The sequence below is a fragment of the Podarcis bocagei genome (assembly GCF_964188305.1).
Source record: "Podarcis bocagei genome assembly, chromosome: 1".
Classification (NCBI taxonomy): domain Eukaryota; kingdom Metazoa; phylum Chordata; class Lepidosauria; order Squamata; family Lacertidae; genus Podarcis; species Podarcis bocagei.
The window spans coordinates 78,655,628-78,681,472 of record NC_138125.1 but is presented as its reverse complement, the minus strand read 5'-3'; the positions used below and the strand labels follow the sequence as shown (position 1 = coordinate 78,681,472).

General features: G+C 41.7%; 1 protein-coding gene across 1 annotated transcript in view; it reads left to right on the top strand.

The window, feature by feature from the left end:
• LOC308576199 (mucin-2-like) overlaps nucleotides 1-23,458 on the top strand; it is a 66,366-nt gene extending 42,908 nt beyond the window's left edge. The window contains exons 37-54 of the mRNA XM_081175347.1: nucleotides 1,161-1,567; nucleotides 2,466-2,640; nucleotides 5,038-5,285; nucleotides 5,895-6,078; nucleotides 6,418-6,613; nucleotides 7,613-7,791; nucleotides 8,921-8,990; nucleotides 10,034-10,134; nucleotides 11,738-11,769; nucleotides 12,739-12,916; nucleotides 14,132-14,236; nucleotides 14,623-14,663; nucleotides 16,567-16,689; nucleotides 18,779-18,877; nucleotides 20,315-20,443; nucleotides 21,378-21,417; nucleotides 22,074-22,212; nucleotides 22,992-23,458. Coding sequence (XP_081031473.1) covers nucleotides 1,161-1,567; nucleotides 2,466-2,640; nucleotides 5,038-5,285; nucleotides 5,895-6,078; nucleotides 6,418-6,613; nucleotides 7,613-7,791; nucleotides 8,921-8,990; nucleotides 10,034-10,134; nucleotides 11,738-11,769; nucleotides 12,739-12,916; nucleotides 14,132-14,236; nucleotides 14,623-14,663; nucleotides 16,567-16,689; nucleotides 18,779-18,877; nucleotides 20,315-20,443; nucleotides 21,378-21,417; nucleotides 22,074-22,212; nucleotides 22,992-23,286 — 2,741 coding nt within the window. The 3' untranslated portion in view covers nucleotides 23,287-23,458. The remainder of the gene's footprint in view (nucleotides 1-1,160; nucleotides 1,568-2,465; nucleotides 2,641-5,037; nucleotides 5,286-5,894; nucleotides 6,079-6,417; nucleotides 6,614-7,612; nucleotides 7,792-8,920; nucleotides 8,991-10,033; nucleotides 10,135-11,737; nucleotides 11,770-12,738; nucleotides 12,917-14,131; nucleotides 14,237-14,622; nucleotides 14,664-16,566; nucleotides 16,690-18,778; nucleotides 18,878-20,314; nucleotides 20,444-21,377; nucleotides 21,418-22,073; nucleotides 22,213-22,991) is intronic.
• The last annotated feature ends 2,387 nt before the right edge of the window (nucleotides 23,459-25,845 follow it).

Genomic DNA, 25,845 nt, shown 5'->3' with positions numbered 1-25,845 from the left:
CGTGATCTCTCTCTCTCTCTCTCTCTCTCTCTCTCTCTCTCTCTCTCTCTCTCTCACACACACACACACACACACACACTAATACATCAGCAGTCATAGGTGAGGTGGGAAAGCTTGAAAATACAAGAAAACAAAAGCAATAGCAACACTGATTTGCCTTTATTTGGGGGAAGTGTTATGTTTTAAACCAGTCTTTTGATGAAAGCTGTGGGACAAAAAAACCCCTTTGGGGTTCAATAGGAAAGATCAAAGCAGATTCCCAATTAGTCAGACATTTAATTCATCAATGCATCACCAGACAGAGTCCAAAAGAGACTCTGAGACCATATCCATTAACACACTTCCTATTTTAGCAAAAACTATGTCACTGTGGCTGTTTATTCTTTAGCCAACCGCTTTCTACCACCTTCTCTCACCCTAGTACCCAACCATCTCTTAAAAACACTAATTCAGCCCAAGATTTTTGGTGTGTTTTTTCCTGTGTGCCAAGGCCTCCTTGCATCTTATCTGTTAGTTGTTTTTCACTCTAACTGGTTCTTACTAGTTTTGTGGCCAGGTTGTAACCTTGAGTACATGAAGCTGGAATTCCTGATAATGGATTTGCAGAATTTCTACCTGGTAATGGATTTGGTAGAATTTCAGTGAAGACCCAGTGAAATTCATCACCATTCCAGTGAATTTGGGCACAGAGAGCAGTCTAGTCTATGTTTGGCTTAGAGGTTTCACCTTGGCAAAGAGGAAGCTTTTTTGTTTTGTTTTGTTTTGTTTTGTTTTGTTTTTATGCTGCTCACATTTTTGCATGGTGTTCCTCTATTGTATTTTCATTGATTGGAATAATAATAATAATAATAATAATAATAATAATAATAATAATGTTCCTGGCTGCGTTGAATGGCTCCATTTAGAGAGCAAAGTGTGGCTTATACATTTTATTGTCAATAAAATAAAGAAATCATGGAATCTGCTGAGTAACCAGATTTTCAGCAGGAATGTAGCCCTGGAATTCAATTTTTCAATTCAGAAATTCAATTTTACAGTTGCCTTCATCATCCCTCATATGAAGCAATTTGAGAAGGTATAACTGAACAGAAAGCAGCCCAGCCATTGTTTCTATGCTTTGGTTCAGTTATTTATGTTAACCTCTATTTCTCAAAATCTAGGTGATATAATAGAAGTGGGCATGCACAGAGGCGTGTGCTATCAGGCCAACTGCTCCTGGGAATGTGAAGTAGTTTACAAGTATTGGGATTGTCCCACCCCTACACCACTGCCAACGACGACTACAACCACAACAGAGCCAACAACGACTACAACAGAGCCAACCACAACCACAACAGCGCCAACCACAACTACAACCACAACAGAGCCAACGACGACTACAACAGAGCCAACCACAACCACAACAGCGCCAACCACAACTACAACCACAACAGCGCCAACCACAACAACTATATCTATAAAAACAGAAACTCCTACTAGTACAACTCCAAGTCATAGTCCAGAGAAATCCACACCCGGACCAACACCCACACCAGCACCATGTCCATTCGAGAATGGGACTATTCTAGTAAGTATTCTTTAATGCATTGTAAATTAATACAGGAACATCTTCTTGAATTATTTTGAGTAGTTTTCTTGATCATCCCTTTTCAAAACTCAAACTGCTCTCTTAACATTTTCAAATGAAAAAAGTTGCTGAAAGTGTTACTGAAAGGGAAGCTACCATCAGTATGTGTTCAATGAGTTTCCTATTCGGAAGTTAATTTCATATATTTCCTTTCTCTTGAAAAGGGTGAGTTACCACTGTTACTTGCTATTGTCCAAACTATAAATTTAAAGAGAGATAATACCAATGTTAGTTATCTGTTCATATGAAAGAAAAAAGACAAAATAATTTCTGATGAGTGTTGAGTTATAAAGAAAATAAATGTGGATTTTATCCACATTTGGTAGGCTTGTCATGCAATATGTTGGAAAAGTAAAGCAATATCACTACATATAGTCTTCATTTGGACCTGTCAGGCTAGAGCAGAACATTGGCAACTGGCTTTTACACATACAGGTTAGAAGGTTTACCTTGGCTGTTTCTTCCATCTTGTGATCTGGTGCTAACCTCAGAGAAAGCAATTTGATTTGGTCCTATTTGGGGTCTTATTCCAAATCGTATGCAAAGCCCTAGTGTTGAATATTATACTTTTATTTTTTTACACTTTTACATTTAAAACACAAATAGAGCCACGAGCGTGCACAAAAATGTTCAGTGTGCACTTAAAACCATACAAGACACCACTGAATATAATCTTCAGTCCAGCAGTTGAATTACTTGAATGAAACTGCAAGGGCATACATTGACTAGGAAATGGTTGGTTACTCTTCTGATCCCTTAATATATACAGTATATTTGGATATGAATATTCTTCTATTTAAACGGTCATTTATTTTCTCACTTCTCTTCTCAAATACAGCCTGGAGAATCTATGTGGATTTGTGACTGTGTCCAGGCCTTTTGCATTTCAAACGAGGACTGGATTTTAAAACCCATAAAGTGTGAACCACCACCTGAGCCCACATGTTCCAATGGGCTTGCTCCTGTCCGTGTGATGGATAAGAATAACTGCTGCTGGCACTGGGAATGTGACTGTGAGTTTGTATTGAAAACCTGTTAGGTGTTCTCTCAATGGATCCATATGCCCAAGGGGGAAAGGTGTAGTTTAGGGCTGCCATATTTCAAAGTTGTTGAGCTTTCTCAAGTAAAAACTGCAATAATTTTTGAGCTTTGGAGCTTTCTTAGGCATTTTCGGCACAATTTAGCCCGTTGCCAGTTTTCTAGGACATTTGCCTGATTACTGAAAATAATCCAAGACGCCATTTTTGGAAGCGAATTCCAGGACGTGTCCTGGAAATTCAGGATGTATGGCAGTATAAGTGCATCATATAACTTTTTGTTTCCCCTTTGAATACCTGTATCAGTGTAGAGCTGCAATTAGATATTTTGTGTCTTTCATATGTTTGAACATAGAGTGAGGGAGTTTCTGCTCATGGCTCACCCTCTGAACCCTTTTCGGTGCAAGGATTGAAAGGAGCCTGCAAACATATGCAAGAAATGCTCTTCCCTTATCACACACAGTAACAAAATAATCAATTACAGATAGGTAGCCGTGTTGGTCTGCCATAGTCAAAATAAAAAAAAATTCCTTACAGTAGCACCTTAAAGACTAACTAAGTTAGTTCTTGGTATAAGCTTTCGTGTGCATGCACACTTCTTCAGATACACTGAAACAGAAGTTGCCAGATCCTTCTATATATTGAGAAGGTGGGGAGGGGTATTACTCAGAAGGGTGGTGGGAATCGGAGATTGGCAGATAGCTGAGATGAGCCTGTTGACGACTCTTAACGACTGTAATAGGTCTTACAGGAAAAGGCAAGGGGTGAGAAGGTGAGAAAAGGCTTAGTCATGTATAATGAGATAAGAATCCAATGTCTCTGTTCAGACCAGGTCTCTCCATTGTTTTAAGTTTGGTAATGAGTTGTAATTCAGCAGCTTCTCTTTCCAGTCTATTTCTGAAATTCCTTTGTAGTAAAACAGCTACTTTGAGATCTTGTATAGAATGTCCTGGGAGATTGAAGTGTTCTCCTACTGGTTTCTCTGTTTTGTGATTCTTGATGTCAGATTTATGTCCGTTTATTCTTTGGCGTAAGTTTTGGCCTGTTTGTCCAATATAGAGAGCTGAAGGACACTGTTGGCATTTGATGGCATACACAATGTTAGACGATGAGCAATTAAATAGTCCCGAGATGGTATGTGTGATGTTGTTGGGGCCAGTAATGGTGTTGTCCGGGTGTATGTGGCAGCAAAGTTGGCATCTGGGTTTATTGCAGGCTCTGGTGCCAGTGTCCGTGTTAAGTCTGGTTGTAGTATTATTGTGGGTTAGGAGTTGTTTAAGATTGGGTGGCTGTCCAGCCCCAACAACATCACACATACCATCTCGGGACTATTTAATTGCTCATCGTCTAACATTGTGTATGCCATCAAATGCCAACAGTGTCCTTCAGCTCCTTCAGTGTCCTTCAGAGACCTGGTCTGAACAGAGACATTGGATTCTTATCTCATTATACATGACTAAGCCATTTCTCACCTTCTCACCCCTTGCCTTTTCCTGTAAGACCTATTACAGTCGTTAAGAGTCGTCAACAGGCTCATCTCAGCTATCTGCCAATCTCCGATTCCCACCACCCTTCTGAGTAATACCCCTCCCCACCTTCTCAATATATAGAAGGATCTGGCAACTTCTGTTTCAGTGTATCTGAAGAAGTGTGCATGCACACGAAAGCTTATACCAAGAACTAACTTAGTTGGTCTTTAAGGTGCTACTGTAAGGAATTTTTTTTATTTTGAAAATAATCAATGTGAGGCATGGCTTCCAGGTCTAAAAAGACAGCTTCCAGAAAAGCTTGAAGATTTGTATCTTATTTTTAGAATTTCACTTTTAAGTAGGTCCTGCACAAGGGGTTTGCACTGCCCCCACCCCCATTCTCCTCAATGTGCCACCCTGCTCCCATCCTCCTCTTAGTGGCAGTAGCAGTGCCAGTGGTGTTAAAGAAAAAATATGTTTTGTGTTACAGTAAGTGAGGGTGAGGCGCAAGAGGAGGAGAAATGGGGGCTGGTAGAGGAGAAGGGGGGAGTGGCACCTGGAAGCCATGCCCCTAATGTCAAAAATATATGTTTTGCTAATGAGCACATAATGCCTGATAATACAAATGGAGATCTAAAACAAATTGCTTCTTTGCCATCCTGTGTTTTGATGTTATTGTAATACGCACAAGAAGGAGATTCTAGTTTCTTGAGCCATTAGTGCTGCTAGTGGGGCTGACAGTCTCTTACTCAATGTCACAGTTTCTGTGACAAACTCCATCTAGACTTTCTCAGTGCAAGAGCCATTAGGCTCTCTTCCCCCTTCCTGAAACAAAATGTTATTCATATTCCTATGTGTGCTGCCAAACAAGAACCAACCAATCAATTTTATTGTCTCTCTAAAGGCTACTGCACCGGCTGGGGAGACCCACATTATAAGACCTTTGATGGCCTCTACTACAGTTACCAAGGCAACTGTACCTACACCCTGGTGGAAGAGATTGTAAAAACCATCGACAACTTTGGAGTGTACATTGATAACTATCACTGTGACCCAAGGGAACCAGTGTCCTGTCCACGTACTCTCATTATAAAGCATGAGACTCAGGATATACGCATACACACTCTCTCATCTGTTCCTATCAAAGTAGAGGTATGAGTCAAATGCCTTTTATGATTTAAAGCTACACCCTGTTAACTAGATAATTAATAACAGATTTGAAAATTAGTTTGTACTGTATCTCCCTTGACTCATTTTTCATGACATTTACATAGTTTAAACTATAAACTGTTAACATGCTACTTTGGGTTGAGTTAACGCTTTGCCAACAATAAGTGATTTGGCTTCTTAACACAGCCTAGGATCCAGTTGTGCCTATTTGTCAGTAAAATGGCCTATCCATCAGGAGGGGAGTTTTGAAGAGGCTATGGGGAGGAGAGAATAATAGAATCATAGAGTTGGAAGGGACCCAAGGGAAGGAAATGTCCTATTGTGCAAGCAAAGCCCACTCACACAATGTTAGATTTCATCCAACAGATAGATAGATGATAGATAGGTAGACAGACAGACAGACAGACAGACAGACAGACAGATAGACAGATATAGATTTATATGCTTAAAAGCCATCCAGCAAATTGACTAAAACAATTCCTTGTTCCTTTTCTCTGGTATGCTATAGTCCTGCACTTAAAAATGCTGTTTGAAAAGATACAATTTTTTATTCTAACTATTTTACATCCTTTCCCACCCTTTGGATATTAGGTACTCGTAAATGGGAATGTTGTGAACTTACCTTACACAAAATATGGTGTGAAAATTCATCAGTTAGGTATGAATTACATGGTGGTAATTCCTGAATCAAAGATAAATATAACCTTCAACGGCATATCTTTCACTATTCGGATGCCCTATGAACTATTTGGCAACAACACCCAGGGCCAGTGTGGTAAGAATTATTTTGTTTTTTCTTCTAAAATGATACACTGAAAAGCAAATAATAAGAACAATATCAGAAATATAAAGGTGAACCATTATGGGAATACATTAACAAAACTAATTTAAACAGTAATAGTAATATATTGTGTGTAAGCAGCTTTTTACTATTAATGAAAATTGTTTTCAAAAACACACACCTAATGAAACTTAGAAAGTTCTGTGCTATAAGTTCTGTGAATTCATCTTCAGACCTTGTATTATTAGTATTGATAAAAATAATAATTAGTAACATAATGGAAACCAAATGATGTACAGCTGCCTGAATTCCTCTGCTTTATGTCAATTTTAGGTACATGCACCAATAATACAGCAGACGACTGTCGGCTGCGCAATGGAGAACTTGCAGAAAACTGTGTACAGATGGCAGATGACTGGTTTATTACTGATGACTCCAAACCCCATTGCCCCCGATTGCCCCCGATTCAGGAACCAACAAACCGCCCGCCCTGCGAACCATCTCCGCTCTGTAAACTTTTACTTGAGGGGTAAATGTGCTCTTACCAATTTTCACTTTGGGATTTGTATCTGTTTAGTTTGGTGTTTGGTCTTCATTGCTTAAAAGTTTGGCTTCTTTCTTTCTTTCTTTCTTTCTTTCTTTCTTTCTTTCTTTCTTTCTTACACTTGCCTGCTCTTCAGAGTGATTTTGTTTTAGAAATTCATCCTATATCTGCATGGATTTTTCTGGGGTAATGGAGTCACCCAAAACTAATGGTTGTTTTCCTGTTTTTAATCCAGTTGCACAAGTACAACTTTTGGATTCTGATATGCTTCTTTTTTAAAAAAACAAAACAAAACATTTTGAGCACTTTTATTCTTTTTTAATTCTTTTTTTGTGCTGAAAGTACTTTACAGTGTTTTATCTGTGTTTCCCACAAATGCACCCCTGCATCCCCTTATTACACTGAAGCTCCCTGCCCTCTCTAATCATAGTGTTGACAAATGACAATTTGCATTCTATTTGCCCATAGAGAATGTACCCCTGGTCTATTATATATTTCTTACAGATCATCTGATTCATTATGCTCTACATTGGCCAATGATATCCTCTGATAGGGTACTTCTGGGGGTTCATCAAGCCCCTGGGGTTTGGTTGGCCTTCATTCAGGGCTGAGCCTTTAGTGTGGCAGGTCCTGCACTGTGGAAGTCCCTACCAGCAAAGGCTTCGCAGGAACCATCCCTCTCTTATTTCAGACATCTTTTTAAAAAATGGCCTTTGCAAGATAAATTTTCTCTTTCTACCCAACCAGTATTGATTGATTTTTCTGATTTTGTTTTCTATGGACACTGTTGTCGGTTTTATTTTTATATTTTATATAGCACTTTGTTATACTTTTATGATATTGATTATAAATGCATACATAAGTAAAAGTGTGTGTGTGTGTGTGTGTGTGTGTAATGAGGCATTTGTAGAATGAACAGGTTCCTTGATGAGATAAGCATGGATCATCAGTACCTAATACTGTTTTTATTCTTCCTGCATCTAGCGAATTCAAGAAGTGTCATGATGCTGTTGATTATGAAAACTTCTATGCAGCCTGCGTGTTTGATAACTGCAGGATTCCCGATCGTGGCATGGAATGTGCAAGTCTTCAGATCTATGCATTTACCTGTGCTGACCAAGGTGTCTGCATTGATTGGAGAGGGCTTACCAATGGCACATGTAGTAAGTGCATATTTCTTAAATTCATCTGGAACTATTTGGGACAACTGTAGAGCTGAGATGGGGAACCTGTCGCTCTCCAGATTTTGTTAGACTATTAATTCTCATTAGCCCCAGCCAGCATAGGCACTGATCAGGATTATGGATGTTATAGTATAACAGCATCTGCAGAGCCACAAGTTCCCCATCCCTGTTGTAGGGTTACTGGGTATGCCTTCACAAAAGCCCACTAGCCCCCCCCCCTGAGTGTCTTAACTCAAGACCCATACTGTGGGTGAAGTGAAGGGATTGATGTTTAGGGTTTTGCCCATCTGATTCCCCTGTGTGGACTGTACAGTCCATGGTTCTCCATAGCTTCTGTAGGGTATGAATTCACATGAATGCATCCAAACATTTGCACACATGCATTCTGTTATTTAAGTTATTTTTTAGATCTAGTCGCAGATACAGTTTCCCAGAAGCTTACTGAAATACTTTTATGAACCCTGCTAATAGTTGGATATCTCAGATTCTAATAGAAAATGCAACTCTGAAAATATATTTTTCTTTTTGATGTTTTTGTTTAAAAACAGTTATCCAACAGTGCTATCACTTAGACAGAGATTTTATTTCATTGAGCTTAAAATGCCCCGGGCAAAAGCAAGTAGGAAGCTAGCACCCAATGAGTAGCTGATGAATGAGCAGGAAGGATGGAGAAAGGCCACCATAGGTTATTCTCCATTCTCTCTCTTCTTTTTGTTGCCAGCTTATGATGGCACCTTATGGTGGGCTGTGCCAGGATGGACAACTATGTTTTCTCCGCATGCAAGTAGCCTATGTTACTTAGGTTATTGAGTGTGCCCAGATAAGGAAGGCACCATTAGATACTATCACTGACCAATAAGAGAGAAGAAGGTACAGAGATGAGAAAGTATACACTAATCAGTTTATTCCACCTTCTGTGTTCCTCACTCAGTAGTTTCCTGCTTTGTTTGTTGGGAGAGCCCATATCCTGCCTTTGTTTTTTTGTTCTCGGTTTAGAAATGCATACAAGTTAAAATAGGCTGTTCTTTTTCAGGAAAAAATCATCATGGTTAATATTGCTGATCCTTCTGCTTCATTAATTTTTCCCTTTTTTAAAAAAAAAATCTAGGCGTCAGCTGCCCATCTAACAGAGTCTACAAAGCATGTGGTCCTGCTCAAGAGGAGACTTGCAAATCAGGGTAATTACTTTCCCACCAGCCCAATCTCAGTACCGTCTGTCTGCATGAACTGATGTGATGAGCTCTTTGGTACTGTCACTTAGTATAATATATGTGTATTGTATATAATGAAGTAGAGTTCCTATCCTTGGTTTCGTAGTCCACAACACCTTAAAATCCCCCAAACATCACTGTCTGGCCTAGAAATTCCACACTCATAGTGCATGCCAATCAGTGTGCAGTTCACACATACACTTGGCAAGGGTGGTAGAGGGAGCACCCAAGCCATATATGCCATACATGTGATGTAGGTGCTGCAATATGCATACAGTTCTACAACCTTACTCCCAATTTGTTTGATATTTCACTCTCCATTTCAGTAGGAAGCTCACATGAATCAGGCCTGTTCAAATATTATCTCACTGTATGAGAATACAGTCTGCATTTGGATGTGGACGAACACTAACCAGTTCTTCACGACACATTTACTCAGCATTTGGTGACTCTCAGGTCAATGTGCAAAGGACCTCTCTTGGAATGCATTCTGTTCATATACCCATTAACCATGGTCTTCTGTTGCTCTGGATTATTTCATGCATAAGAGATGGTGCAAGGCATGCAACTCAGTCCTTACCTGAGTTAATCTGTAGTAACTCCACAAATTTTACTTGCTGGATTATGTATGATTTTTTGTTACCTGAAAGGCAGTGGAATTCTCTGCCTACTTCCCCTGAACCCACCCTGTCATCCTTGCACAAACCCCTATAAATATATGTTGTTTCCATCATGCAACACAAAAAAATTGACCTCCACATGTGGTCTCTAGAATGCAGTGCAATATTGACACAATAATCCAGAACATCCCCAAAATCAGAACAGTTATTTTCTCCACTCGTACATCAGAAAGTTGTGGCTTCAGCTATATACCTGTATATCTACAGATAAAGGGATATTGATAGATATGTCATAGATTTATCATTTGAAATGTCATTGGCTTAAATTATAAATTTCTGTTATGCTGTATGAGAAGAATCCTTACTTTTTGAACTGTTTATCTATTGTAGCTTAATAGGAGTCAACCAAACCCAACAAATTGAAGGCTGCTTCTGCCCTGAAGGGACAACACTTTATGATGCTGGTGTGGATGTTTGTGTGAAAACCTGTGGTGAGTTTTCATTCTGATTCTTCTTTCCCCCAGGAATTTAGGCTACAATTCTATGACCCCTGGAAGGGTATTGCATGGGCCATAGGATTTTGTAGATCTCCTTCTCTGTGGGTGGAGAGCTGTAAAAACCTCTACATATGTCCCTCTTTTGCTGATTGGCGTAGGAGGGGAAACAGGCATGTTATGGGTGTGATGGGAGTGGATCCCAAACTCTCCCCTTTCCCCAGTATGCTGGGAAAGAAAGGTACACCATCCATATAGCTGGTGCATTTCATGTCCCTCCAGACTCCCCACCCTCATGCCCTCGCCACTTCTTCTGCCCTGGCTGGCACAAAAGCAACAGGCCTCAGATTTGGCAGTTCTTTGACCACATATTCCTCCTCCCCACCACCATTGTGTTGTTCTGCCTGATAACTGGCTATCAGGTACTGTGTCATGAGTAATAGGCATGCCACTACTAGGCAGGCGCTGCCTGAGGCAGCCACCTCACCCAGCCTCTTGGGTGGGGGAGCTCTGCATAGCATCAATGAGCCCATGGAAGGTTTGCCACAGATGGAAGCATGCTGCCTTATGCCCTGACATTGTTGTCATTTCAGCGCTAAGTGAAGATGTACCTGTTCATGGCCTTTTAGGTTGTTTTTCTTTTTTTAAGAGAGTGGAAGATGTGGAATTATTTGAAAGGTTCCAGATATTTCTATAGATGGCAACAGTGGTCTTTATTTTTTTATGTAACAAAAATGTGTGGCTCATGCAGTGGTTTTCAACCAGTGTGCTGCGGCACCCTGGGGTGCCTTGAATGATGGTCAGGGGTGCCATGGCACCACTGGCCTCTGTCCCTCTTTGCTTCCCTCCCTCCTCTGATGTCCTCTAGCGTCTTTGCCTCACAGAGGCTTCTGTGGCTATTTGTTGCAGCAGCCCTGGCTACAAGCTCCCCAGACAAATGGTGCCTCTGGGGCTGGCCAGGGGTTGCTGGTTGCCAGGAGCTGAGGCGGCCTCGGAGTATGCAAGGAAGTGGGTGAGGGAGCCCAGCCAGCTAGCCCACCAGCCCTTGTTGTTAGGAATGGACAGACAAGTGGGAAGCCCGGCAAGCAGGCACTGCATTGACCTTTCTTGTGCTTGCTGTGTGCAAGGCCTGTGCTGAAGGGGAGCCTTTCTGCCATGCAGGCCCGACAGTGCCTGCTGCTGCCACCTGAGGTAAGGTGCTGGCCTCACATTCTACTTTGGCCAGTCTCTGCTGGGCCACTAAGGCTGGAGGCATGGTCTTCCCAGGCCCCTGTGGAGCAGTGTGAGGAGGCACCTCTCTTTGTAGTGGGGGGGGGGCAGCTCAGAGACCAGGGGTGGCGGCTGTGGCTGCCCAGAGGACTCCCAAGGAGAAGGGGGAGTAGAAGAGGCTGAGGGAACACTCCTCAAGGGAGGATATTAGAAAAAGCATAAGAGGCTGCCAGCTTTGTAGGCAAGGGGTGATATAACTGGGCTCCTGAGCCCCACAGAGGTGCCATAGAAAGAATGTAGTTGGTCAAGTGAGACATGGACTCAAAAAGGTTGAAAACCTCTGGCCTAATGAACTTATTAGTAATGGGTATTTTCTTTATTCTGCTTGCAGGATGTGTTGGGCCAGATAATATACCAAGGAAGGTAAGATGCAAGTCTGTTTGTTTTGTGTTCCTTTTTTGCTGAATTGTAAGTATTCAGTTGTAAGTTTGCTTTACTTTGGGGAAAGGAAGTGCAAAATCCCAACAACTTTGTTTTCTATTGCTCTTTCAACTATTTGGAGATAATCTCATCAAGGGATCCATCATGATAAACAGTTTTTGGAATGTAGCAGAATTAGGATTGTAATAAAATGACCTACCAAAATTAGTTCCCTTCTGCTATTTTCCAAAATATATGTGAGTTATTTGGTTATTTAAAAAGTTCATAGCCTGCCCATCCTTGGTAACAATACTAGAATAGATTGTAGCAAAAACAAACAAACAACAAAAAACCCCCACAAAAACAAAGCAAAGCAGAATAACCATAAATAAAACAAGTTTGATTTTCACTTGATGTTATATGACATCAGACAATTTAACCTTCAAGCCACAGATGCAAGGGAAGGTTTTTCCTCTGCACCCATGACTGGAAGTGCAAAGAAATGATCTTTATTTGCAGCCACAGCTTATAACAGGTGCTCCTTGATTTTGGTTCCCTTTTCTGTTGCTGAACAAAAAAAATGTGCCAAATTTAAAAAGTGCCTATTTCAAGCCAGGACTTGTAAGGAGGATCCTTGATTTGCACCTCAAGCCATGGCTGAAAAGAAAGAAATGGGAGTGCTCTTAGAGTTACCCCAATTCTTCCTTTTGACTTTGGTGCTATAGCTATGATGTCAAGTGATGAAGAGGTGGGTGTGTTTATACCCCAATGGCCTCATGGTGGGTCTAATTAAGTGCACAGACTGAAGGTTCCCCACTGCTTCTGTCAGGAGAAGGCATTCACCCAGAAGGTGCTGCCCAGAAGAAGTTAAAGCAGACATTCCACAAACCTCATGGACAGAAAATTTTTATTACAGTTTGTACCCTGTAGGCATTCACAAACTTAATGTGTTTTACCTTTCTTGAATGATAGTTTGGGGAGGAGTTTGAGTTTGACTGCAAGAAGTGCAGTTGCCTGGAAGGAGGCAGCGGTATTACCTGTGAGCCCCTCAAATGTCCATCAGATGATTATGTCAGCTGTGAAGGAGATGGATTCTACACGATCACTGAAGTCAATCCTGATAACAAATGCTGCTCTAAAACCACTTGTGGTAAGTCCATCTTAGGAGCCCTTTGCAATTCTTGGGAGCCCTTTGCTATTTACCTGCTTTGGAGCAACCAATGGTCAATGGTAGAGCAAATACATAAGGTGAAGGTTCCGTCACTGCAAGGATTCCTTCTTGTGCACCAGAGTGTTCACCCCCTTTCTGTCCCTTGTGTGTCCCCTAAATTTGCTCTGGAGCTTCTCCAAGGTTTTTGGAACAGCTTTGGGGATGATATGGGACATGCACAGGGAGAGGAGAAAGGGGAAATCCCCTAGTGCTAATCATTGCCTTAGCACAAAAGGTTTAATACAGCCCATGATGTGTATAGGGCTATAGGTTCACTTCCCAGTGCTAGCAATTTTCAGACAGCAGAGGTACAGCAGACTAGAAAGTCCCTGTAAGTTCATTGGTCTGTTTCGGTGATTAGTTGTTATTATGCTATTTTGTGGTTTTTTTTTGGGGGGGGGGGAGAAGCCAACAAGCATTTTCCAGCAGTAGCAGTTGCTGGTGTGGGCAGGGCAGGGCAGCATTGCCCACCTGGCTTTGCAATGCCTTGTGGTTAGTGCTCCTTACAAGGGGGAGAAGGGGCAAAGCAGCAGGGAGCTCAGTACAATTGAAGGCACAGTAATAGGAGTGATGGATTGGCCCCACCTGCCAGAGAATTAAGAACTGAATACAGTGGTGCCCCGCAAGACGAATGCCTCGCAAGACGGAACACCCGCTAGACGAAAGGGTTTTCCGTTTTTGAGCTGCTTCGCAAGATGATTTTCCCTATGGGCTTGCTTTGCAAGACGAAAACGTCTTGCAAGTCTTGCGATTTTTTTTCGCTTTCCCCCACCTTTTGCTAAGCCACTAATAGCCTTTTAGCTGCTACTCCGCTAAGCCTTTAATAGCCGCTAAGCCTTTAATAGCCACTAAACCGCTAATAGCGCTAATCCGCTAATCCACTAATAGGGTTGCTTCACAAGACGAAAAAACCGCTAGACGAAGAGACTCGCGGAACGGATTAATTTCGTCTTGCGAGGCACCACTGTAAATACTTTCAATTACAGTTTCCCCAACTATGGGAGAACTCCTGTTGCACAATGCATGATTACTTCACTGTTCAATATTAATTTGCAAGATGCCTGGTTAATTCACTGTTCAGTACTCCTGGTTGAACCCAGTTTAAGGAATTTCCCCATGTTTCTGCAATATCATTTTGCCCTTTCTTCTTTACAGTATGCAATGCCACTGACTGCACAACAGAGCCTCCTAAATGTCAGCCAGGGTATGAGTTAGTTTCTGAAGTTCCTGAAGGCCACTGCTGTCCTGATCACCGATGTGGTAAGTCTGTTTTAACAAATTATGAAAGGATAAGCATGACACATCGCATTCTGGTCCTAAGCGTGCTTAGAAGTGAATCTGGCTGTTGCCAGTGGAATTTGCTTCCCAGTTGTATCCTTAGCTTACAGTCTAATGAAGCAGTAGCCAATCTGGTGCCTTCCAGAGGTCGCAGGACCACAGCTCCTACCATCCCTGACCACTGGCTGTGCTGGCTTGGGGCTGATGGGAGTTGTAGTCCAACAACATCTGGAGAGCCACACGCTTGCCATCCCTGCTGGTGAAGGAAGCATGGTGGGGAGCTATATAACAGTGAGTACATTTTTTTAAAAAAATATCCAGTGGCTTAATATAGAATATTTTACATGTTGTCTTTTTTTTTTTTGTAGAGCCCAAAAACGTTTGTGTGGCTAACGGTAATGAATACACGGTAAGATTTCCTTTTCTTCCTTACTCTGCTAACAAAAGTTTCATGAAGTGATTTGTCTATTTGTCCATTTTTGGAGCCCAGTTGCACATCCAATTTTCTAAAGAAAGGACATCATTCCAAAACACTTCATAACACATTTCTATATACATCTACTCAAGAGTAAGTCAGACTTGAGTTCAACAGGGTTTGCTCACAGGAAAATATGGCTGCCTTAGGCTGCAGTTACAAGGAACTAGCCCCATTGAACAGAGTGGGACTTTCTTCTGAGTAGACAGTAGCATAGGATTATACAGTCATTCTTTGGATCCTGAATGCCTTGCGACTCGAACATTTTGGCTCCCAAATGCCACAAACCTGGAAGTGGGTGTTCCGGTTTGCGAATGTTCTTTGGAACCCGAACGCCCAATGCAGCTTCTGCAGCTTCCGTCTGAGTGCAGGAAGCTCCTGCAGCCAATCAGGAGCTGCGCCTTGGTTGTCGAACATTTTCAGAAGTTGAATGGACTTCCAGAATGGATTCTGTTTGGCAACCAAGGTGCGACTGTACTGTGAAATCAGTAGCAGTGTATGAAGTGGGTGGAACAGCAGAAGTAGCCTTCCACTGGCAGCACTGCTGTTCACAGACTAGGGCAAGATGAGGGGCTGGTGAGATTGAAGTGGGACTCCGGGTTGGTAGCAGTGGTGCTTCACATCCTCATGTACCTGTGGAACACAGATGTTGCCAAATCCAGAGCTCCCCCAGGCTTGCCACTTTCTCTCACTGCCCCATCTGCATCCGGGAGAATGAAGTGCCTCCACCACTGGGAGGTCAGTGCTGCTGATCCACATCCACCCACACCCACCGCACTTTGCTGGTAAAGCGTGTTCTCCCTAGCAGAGAGCATGTGTTGCGGTTGGGAACAGGCCACCCTCCAGTGACTAGGCAAATTTAGTTGAATCCCGACCATTTAAATGGTTAAACTGGGTTGCTGGGGTGTTTTGATTGTTGCCAATTCGGAGGAGGGGTCAGAGTCTATATATACAGGGGCTAGACGTTGGCACGGCCTCTTGGCCGTTTTACATCGGATCACCCGCCCTCCCTCCCTTGTTTAAGTATTGAAGGGTATTGAAGGATTGCTTGACCTTGCTATGCCTGTCATGGGGTCGTTCGCCTTGGTGCGGGGGCCTGGTAGGAATTTTGCCATCTGGCTGATTGGCTGGTGCCATTTGGTTTTTGCCTACTGCGTAGCAAATCGTCACAACTTGTAAGGTTGGCGGTTAGGCATTGGTTAAATTGGTGCTTGGAGGGGTAAGTGCCTACCCCTCCAAATGATGCGAATGGGAATTTCGTTAAAGGAAATCCAGGGGCTTGCCATTCTTTCGTCCTTGTCCCCGGAGTCGGACTTGGGCCGTGCAAGCCCCACAAGAACATGAGGGTGAGAAGTAATGGTCTGGTGCCCAGCTTTATTTCTCACCCAATACTTGTTTCCCACGCTGGCTTCCGCTGGTGTCCGGAAGGCCAGTTCTGTCCCTGAGGGCAAGGACAGATAGTCATAACCAATGCCTAAGCAACCACTCACATTGTTTGTATTTGAATAAAGTTGTGGCCAAAATTATGCCAAAAACCTTAAACAAAAATTGATGTGTTAAGTGTGATTTATTGGGGGGCTACTGTGACTCAACACACAACGATCAAATGAACAAGAGTGTGAATTGAGCAAGGATAGATATTCAAGAGGGAATTAGCAAGAGATGGAAACAAATTAAAATTAAATTAAATCTAAAGCAACTACTGCCACTGGGCCATTCTCATGTTATTCCATTTTTTATTTTTATTTTTGGTAGTCATTTTGTACTAAAGTAATATAAACAGGCCTGTTTCATGCTTTGCTTTGCTTATAGTTTATCTCTTGCTCTCCTATTCCAGCCTGGCTCTCAGATCTTAGGAGATAAGTGCCAGAAATGTGTCTGCACAGAGAAAAAAGACAACAGTACTTTGCTGAATTTGATCAGTTGCAGCTACATCCCATGCCCAACGATGTGTGAACAAGTAAGCACCATCCACTTTAAGAACAAAACCGAAAACCAGTTGCTATGATTATTATTACCTAGATCTAGTTCATTCTGGTTTCAGACCTGGGCTTCAGACTGAATCAGCTTTGGTTGCCCTGATAGGAAAGAGATGGGGGAGTGCAACCCTGCTGCTCTTTCTTGATCTCTCAGCAGCTTCTGATACCACTGACTATGTTATCCTGATGGATCAGGTCTGTGGGGGCACTGTTTTACAGTGGTTCCATTCTTACTTGCAGGGTTGTATCTAGAAAGTGGCACAGGGAGACTGCTCCTTGGGCCCATAACAGTCCCACAGCGCACTATTTGGCCCCCAGTGCTATTTAACATCTATATGCAACCATTAGAAGTAGTCATTGGGAGTTTTGTGGCAAGGTGTCCTCAGGATGCTGAGGATACCCAGCCCTAAAAAGGTAAAGGTACCCCTGCCCGTACAGGCCAGTCTTGACAGACTCTAGGGTTGTGCGCCCATCTCACTTAAGAGGCCGGGGGCCAGCGCTGTCCGGAGACACTTCCGGGTCACAAGGCCAGCGTGACAAAGCTGCATCTGGCGAGCCAGCGCAGCACACGGAAACGCCGTTTACCTTCCCACCAGTAAGCGGTCCCTATTTATCTACTTGCACCCGGGGGTGCTTTCAAACTGCTAGGTTGGCAGGCGCTGGGACCGAGCAACAGGAGCACACCCCACCGCGGGGATTCGAACCGCCGACCTTTTGATCAGCAAGCCCTAGGCGCTGAGGCTTTTACCCACAGCGCCACCCGCGTCCCGCCACCCAGCCCTAGTTCTCCATTATATTTTATTCAGGAGAGGCTGTGAAAGACCGGGACCAAGTACCTGGATGCATTGGTAGACTGGATGAGGGCAGCCCTGGGAAGACAGAGGTCTTGTGGGTGGGGTGGTTCTCAGATCCAGGAGATAGACCAGTTGCCTGTCCTGGATGGGCTAACACTCCCTCTGAAGAAGCAGATACATAGTTTAGAGGTATTCCTTGAACCATCATTGTCACTCAGGTGGCCTGTATGGCTAGGCGTGCCTTTTATCCAGTTCCCTTCTACTGGTATGCAACTGGATAGGTATAACTTACCCACTGTAGTCTGTGCGTTGGTAAATCCCAAGATTGAATTATTGTAACACAATCTGTGTGAGGCTGCCCTTGCATCTATTGTATGTTTTAAATTTTAAATTATATATATTATATGCTTCATTGTTGTAAGCCACCTTGAGACCACATGGTGAAAAGCAGCATATACGTTTTAAAATAAAGAAATATAAAGTTTGATGGAACAATGTGAAGTGAAGTAGGTCTGATCAGGATGATTCAGGCCTCCTTTATACAACTTCTTTATACATACCTGTTGAAGTTGGTATGAGTTAACATGTTCAGGGATAGGTTTCCCATCCATACCCTTTTGTGTGAAGCAAGGGTTAAGATCTACCTCTGTCAGAGGGCTTCATATTTCTTTTGTATTCTTTTACTTTTTCCTCTCTTTCTCTCCCCCACACCCACTTTAAAGTTATTCCCTTTTTTCATTTTCATTTAGATTCATCTGTTTTTTTCCTTTCTATGCTGAAAAGTTTCAATAATAATAACATTTCAAAAAAGTGGTAGCCCTTCCCAGGTATTTTCCCTCCATCACATGAGGTGGGGGGGGGGAGAGCAGAGGTGTGCCCTCCCTAGCCCCAACCCCTCACTCACATCACCATCACCGCTCCCACATTCTTCCATGTGCTGAAGCTGAATTTCTGGAGCAGGGAGCCTTTTCGTGGTTTGAAACCTTGCTCTTCCATTATTCATCTCAAAGTGGTTATATACGCCAGCACATGTAGGATCCATAGCAGTTGTCATTATCTGAACTGGCCCATAAACATTGTCGTTTTGTAGATTTATAGGCTGGATTTTACATATCTGTAGGTGGGGCATTGGATTTTTTTGTAGGGGGAGGATAGGATGGAGTATGCAAGAGTGGTATAGTTGGCTGGATGACTAAGAAGCCTGAGCAGGAGCACCGCACATGGCAAAGCTTTGTTGCAGATCCCATATCATAACTGTGCATCTCTTTCTCCCTAGGGACATACTCTTATTCATCAGGACGGTGAATGTTGTGGGGTGTGTGTGCAGACAAGCTGTGTTATACGAACACCTCAGAATGATGTTTTCATCTTAAGAGTAAGTGTTTTGTGTTTTAAAGAGTCCTCAAATAGTAATGATTTTCTTGTAATTCTGAACTTCTGATGCAGGAGAAAAAGCAACTAGCATTCAGAGAAAGAGACTGGCTGCAAACGTCGAAATTTATAAATAAATCCCACATACCCTTATGGCACCCAAGTATCTGTGTGAGATCCTAGTGATGTGCATTAGTTTTAAAAATAAATGAAAAAAGAATCAAATGCATTTCCATTTATTTTATATTTGCTTTGTGGGTACATTCATTTTTATTTTGAAATTATCATTTTTCAAATTTGACATGTCAAATCAGCATGAACAATGGCAGTGATGGTGCCTTTGAGAGAGCAGTACTCTGCCTGCAAATGTTAGTGGCTGTGTGACAGCAAAGTTATAGGCAGGCAAAAAAAAAAGTAGATCACCCAAAGTTGCAGGGAGTTATTTGCTACCTCTTTCTTAACTGCCTCTGCAACGGATATCCTTTGTCCAAACTGAAATTTGGCAAAGCAACCACCCCAAGAGGGTAGTAAAAATTCTGCAAATTTCATGCCATTTGGATGGAAAGCATCAGGCTACAGGCAGCAAACGTTCAGGCATGTCTTCACCGAGAGCAACAGGAAAATAAAAACAAATAAAATTAAATCCGAAAAATATTGGCTTTTGAAAATGATGGAGTCCATGGAACTGGCAAGATTAACAGCAAAGAATAGAGATCAAAGTGACAAAAAGTATTTAAAGAACTACTATAGTGAGAAGAAAATACGAGCAGGAGTCGAAATATGAGCAACAGTGGGAATTATTAGGACGGATAGGTCAAAATGGATGTATTGAATAGTATAGGCGAATTATGCAGCATGGAAGCTGAGGACAGGAAGTCAATGATAACGTAACTTACAGTTTATGTTAAAATTTGTAAAGTTTTTTTGTGAAAAATTAATAAATGGACAAGTGAAGCAAAAGCAGTTAAAAGCAGATAAAATGAAACAAATATGGTTTTAGTAGTTAAAACAAAAATATTTTTCCCCATTTGCACTTTTCAAATTTCTCTCTCTTTCCCTTAGCTCCCTATTCTTCTTATTCCACTTATCTGATGCTGACAGTTTACAAAAGCTTCCTTGCTTAGTTACCAAGGAGTGATTATGGTTTGCTGCAGGTGATCAAATGAGTGCCTATTTAGTTGCAACTCCATCCTTAATCACTCCCTCACATACTTATTTTCTGTTCCTTCATTCCCACAAAACTGGCCTCAGTCCTGACTGGGACTATTCTTGGGTAAAGAGTCTTATCTTTCTATTGCAAGCTCCCTCCAACCCCAATATTTTAACCTTCCTTATGGGCCCTTCTACCATATTGGCTGCTCTGCTATTCATAAGAAAATACACATTTAGAAAACAGGAAGATATTTTGCCAGTATTTAATTTGTTTCCTTATCTTGAATAGCCTGGTGAGCAACGGAGTGCTCCACATGACAACTGCACTATTTACAGCTGTGTGAACATACATAGGCAGCTGGTCTCCTCCACCTCTTCAATAAGCTGCCCAGCATTTAACGAGGAAGCATGTCAGCCTGTGAGTAAATACTGAATATACACATTCCATCTTGTGAAAACTCCTTTAATTTGATTAGCCCACCCTATGAGCAAGAGCTGTTACAGTTGGATTTTGTGTTGAATTCTTGGCTTATCTGTCATTTTAAAGTGATGGCTGTGAAAGAAAGAAAAGATCCTGCATGGTTGATAGTGTCATATAAATGCAGTAAGGTAAAGGGACCCCTGACAGTTAAGTCCAGTCGTGGACGACTCTGGGGTTGCTTGCTCATCTCGCTCTATAGGCCGAGGGAGCTGTCGTTTGTCCGCAGACAGCTTCTGGGTTATGTGGCCAGCAGAACTAAGCTGCTTCTGGCGAACCAGAGCAGCGCACGGAAATGCCATTTACCTTCCCACCGGAGTGGTACCTATTTATCTACTTGCACTTGGACGTACTTTCGAACTGCTAGGTTGGCAGGAGCTGGGACCGAACAACGGGAGCTCACCCTGCCGCGGGGATTCGAACCACCAACCTTCCGATCGGCAAGCCCTGGGCTCAGTGGTTTAGGCCACAGAGCCACCTACTCACTGCATTAAACATGTTCTATTCCCCGTGAATTAGATCCAGACCAAGTTAGCTGCACTTAGCTCTCATGGAAATCAAAGTCATGACTGATGTAGGTGTAGCTACATTCTTCGTCTGAATCTGATGTAGTGCAAATAAAATATCTGGTGTATCTTCAGTTATATGCATAAATTGCTTTCTTAATAATTTTTTTTAGTCAACAGTTCCTACTGTTAAGGATTAAAGGTTAAAAAAAAGTTTAAAGGGAACAAAAAGAAACTATTCAACACACATAGACTTCTAAACCAAAGGTCTCACCCCACTGGTTCTTGAACCTTACTTCATTGTCAGGTTGGGGGCTTTGCGCTGTTCTAGTTGGATATGCAATTCAATAATACATTTTTCTTCCTAGGACACCATTGCCTATTTGCCCAGTGGCTGCTGTAAAACTTGTAAGTATCATAAATTATATATCTATGCCATCTCTCTATGTGATAAATAAATAAGCACAGTGTTTATCATATTCTGAGTACAGCTATGAGTCATCTCTGAGTATGGCTTAGTTGAGTATCACCCAAACAAAAAATAAAATGGGCCAGTTTGCTTTGATTTGCAAACTATATTCAAAAGAAGTGGATTTGCATATTTTTACTGTAACTGCACTCTTAATATCTTGCTTTGGTTTAGATGCTCAGCTTTATATCTTGGCTCTCCTGAAATATGGTACTTTTGTCCTGCAGGTGATTCCAACCTTAAAACTAGCACATAGTGAGGGGATGCTTAGTACATCCTTCCCTAGCCTCCTCTCCCACATGGCTAGGAGCCATTCTGGCTGCACCCCTCAAGGCTGCACTTTCCTGGGAGTAAACCCCATTCAAATCAATGGGGCTTACTTCTGAGTAAATATATAGAGGATTTTTGTGTCAGTTGTGTTACCAAAATGCATTTAGGGCTAAATATTGGCTGAACTTTTACATTTCTTGAATAGCTACATACTATGGCATGCAAGTAATTTGGTGCTACTTATAACTCAGTCCAGATGAGCAAAAAAGCTTGATGTTCCGGAAAACATTTGAATAAAGGTTTTTAAAAACATTTTATCCTGCAGGCAAGCCCAAAGATAGCCCAGTACCAGTGCCACCTTGCTCTCTCTCTGAAATGAAGGACTATATCGTTCATGATGGTTGTCGTTCAGCAGACATGGTCCCTGTGGCCCAGTGTGAAGGACATTGTGGAACTTCCTCAATGTATGTAAAGCCAAATTACAATAAGATCCTGCAATGCATTTGTACCCATTTGTTTAATTATTCAAATTTAGTAATGTAATCAAATTTACTAATGTGATTTTTTGCAAGTAATTTCTCCTAACTTAATGCATTTCTGTATGTTTTCATTAATATCTTCACTTTTATGCACACACAAAAATCAGATCAATTCGTATTTTGAAGAGTAGCTATGTTTTGGTTCACATGTTGTTCTACAAAGTGTGAATTTGACAGATTTGGCTTTAAAATGCACACTGAATCAAATTTCTCCTCCGTCTGTAATTGGTAAATATGTATAGGACTGTAACCCCAATCTTTTAGCTGCTATGCTACACCAACATCAAAACTTATTTTCTACTGTGAGAGCCAATTTGATTTCAATACTTCATACCCTCCAACATTTATCCAATGAAAATAGGGGCATCCTAGGGAAAAGTGGGACATTCTGGGATCAAATAAGAATGGCTTCTGAAAATAGGGACACTTGGAGGGTCTGGTACTTTGGTCTCTTGATCCTCCGTTTTAAAAAAATAAAACCCAGAACAACCAACTAGCTATGGTGGTATAATTAGAGACAGCACATTATTTAAAGTGCATCATCCTCGATTCAATATTATGTGGAAATACCGGAATCTTGTCATTTAGCAAATGAGTTGCGCAAACACGAGTTTCTCCTAATATCACCCACCACTAAAATTGCTCATAATTTCAATCTGTGGCACAGAGTAACTCTTTTTCACCTTCTTGTGCTACAAAAACAGATACTCTTCTGAAGCCAACTCCATGGAACACAAGTGCACTTGCTGCAGGGAGTCAAAAGTATCCGAAAAGGAAATAACACTGGTGTGCCCTGACGGGAAGAACAAGAAACACAAATACCTTCAGGTGGACTCTTGCGAGTGCCTCAACACCGAATGCAACAGTTCACACTCATCAAACGAGTCCCAGAAGAGCACAGAAGAAAATAGCAGGGAAGACTCCCAGGAAGATGAACTGAATGCTGTGGCTCGTGTCAGGAGGGCCATTAGTTCGGTGAAGAGAAGGATGGGAATATAATGAGCTAATCAACAGGTTACAAGTGAAAAGAAAAGTTATACAGGGACAACCCATGGTTTCATTTTTCACAAATAATTCTGCGCTTGCCCTTACTTTCCACGGGCCTCTTAAATCTGTGCCCTCTTTGACTGTTTCCCCTTATGATCACTTTATTTATTTGTGTTAAACAAAAACAAAAGAAGTGCAAGTCGTTTTTCCCTGAGTGTAACAAAGTTTTATGTTTTGGACTTTTGAATCGTTTTCTTTTCTTCTTTAAATAATTAAAAGCACATTTAAAAACTGAAGTCTCCACATCCAGTTTTGTTGGCAAACACCTGCACTCTTGGATTTCCTAAGCCTGTGTGAGCAGGAGCTTTGCTTTAGGAGTTCGAAGAGAAAATGGCAAAATCTATACATTTTCTAAAACAACAAATGGCCTGTCCACACACCATTTGTGCTCCATGGGTTTAGTTCCCTGGTATTTTTGTTCTTTTCAATGTCCCTGCGTGGCTTCATTGAACTTTTAAGGAGTTCAGTAGCAGCTATATGCTGATGATAACTAGCTTTCCCCTAGAACATTCCCTCTCAAACCAGCCCTGCATTTCCAACTGCCTGGCTGCCTGTGATTTGTGTCTCATCAATAGATATATAAGAGGGCAGTGATTTCTGTCATAGGCAGCACTGTTTTCATTCTGCTGCAGTTCAGTTTCACCCAAATACTGCTATTCATCTTGCTGGCTGCTATTCAGTCTAAGTCATAACATACATTTATCTCAGTATAATGGAAATGCCAAGACAATATTTTAAAATATCATTGTGATATAAACAAATGGCCATAGGGATAAGGTACCCCATAGAAAACCCACAAGGCCTGACTGAAAGCATCCTGCATGGATAAAAGAGTCAGGCTGGGCACTGGATATGGCCCAAGGGTTATGGAGCTTCTACAAGCCAAGGTTCCTAAGCTTCGGGCTTTTCCATTTGGGAGTCAGAAATTAATTTTTAAAATAGGATGTATATGTTCCAAAACATCAGCTGATTTACTCAACGTCCATACAAAACCATAGTAGTTAGGCATAGCTTTTTTGAAATAAAAGTGAAACATCAATGAATATTAAACTATTACTGTTGTCATTTGTTTACCTCATGTATGCTATGGGGCATCCTAAACAAAAGTTATATTGAAGATTTAACTTTCATCATAACTATCTAGAATTTTTACACTTCCTCGTTTTTTAATTTTAAAAGAAAGTGAAGGGTAATTGTAGTCACAGTCTTAAATGTTTTGCTGGTATTGCAGGTCTTGGTTTTCACCACTACAGGGCAGCCTATGGCTGAACATGTAAAAAGGTGTGGAGTTTCAGTTTAAAAACAAAGACAAAGACTTGCATGGGATTGTACTTTGAATGTATTTTTTCAATATTGTCTGCAAAATCCAATTATCTAGAAGTATACATAATAAAATTAAAATCTGAGATGCTCATAGCATGATGCAACAATGAATAAGTTGTCAGTGTCAGCAGCCGTCCAAGAAAACACTTTAAATTAACTCATTTCAAATTCACTTGTGGAGACACAGTATGACAGCAGAGAAAATAATTAGCCATTTGCAACTTATGAGCTGTGAATGTGATAATCACATACCATGGGTAGTAGGTGCAGTCTACTCATGCCCAAGAGCTTTCTAATAAATGGGTCAGACACAAGACAAAGATTTCAACTAGCAAAATATCATTTAAAAGCATGGCATATAGCCAATATTTCTTAGATTTAACAAGCATTACATGTTAACCCTGGATTTCCACTTTGAAAGCCATTTAGATTTGTAACATTAAACTACCTACCCCAAGGTGATGTGGCCTATTTATGACATCAGAGCTGTTAACCCAATGAAAGGCAAAGGGGAGATTCTCATGCAGAGGGCCTATTAATCAGCTTGCAATGGCCCACTTAAGGCTTCACAGAACACTCACACACACTTACAGAATATTGAGCAATGGCAGCAAGAGAGTTCTGGTATACCAAGAGGTCTTTGGAGATCTGGGAGGGTATTAAAAAAGCAGAAGTTGAGGGAAGTGCTAGTTTGTGACACGAGTTGCTGGAATTTGTGTGTGACAGCCTCATGTGGTGAACCACTGAACTGCAGGCGGCAGTGTTCTCATTACATTCAGTACATTCTCAGTACATTCTTGTACTGAACTGACTCATCCAGGTTGACTAATGAATCCTTATCAGAGGAAAGGTGTATAAAGGGCTTCCTGCTCAAACTGAGCCTTGCTTGAGGAGCATGTTTCTGTATCATTGGTTATCGTTTTGTCATGACTTCTGGTTTTCTCCTTGTTCCTACCACCTAGTTTGCCCTTCAGTCCTGACTACTATCCTGTGTCCAGTGACTTTAAGTTCACAGTTCCTGGGTCACTTCAGACTACTGTCATGGCACAGCCCTCTGGAGGGAGGTCTAATGACACAACCAATGGATTTTCAACACAGTACTTCTGTATATGTCATCAGATGATGCTACCCTTGTGGCATGTTCTAGGTTGCAATCAACAGGCTATAGAATAAAGACTTGTGCTGCAA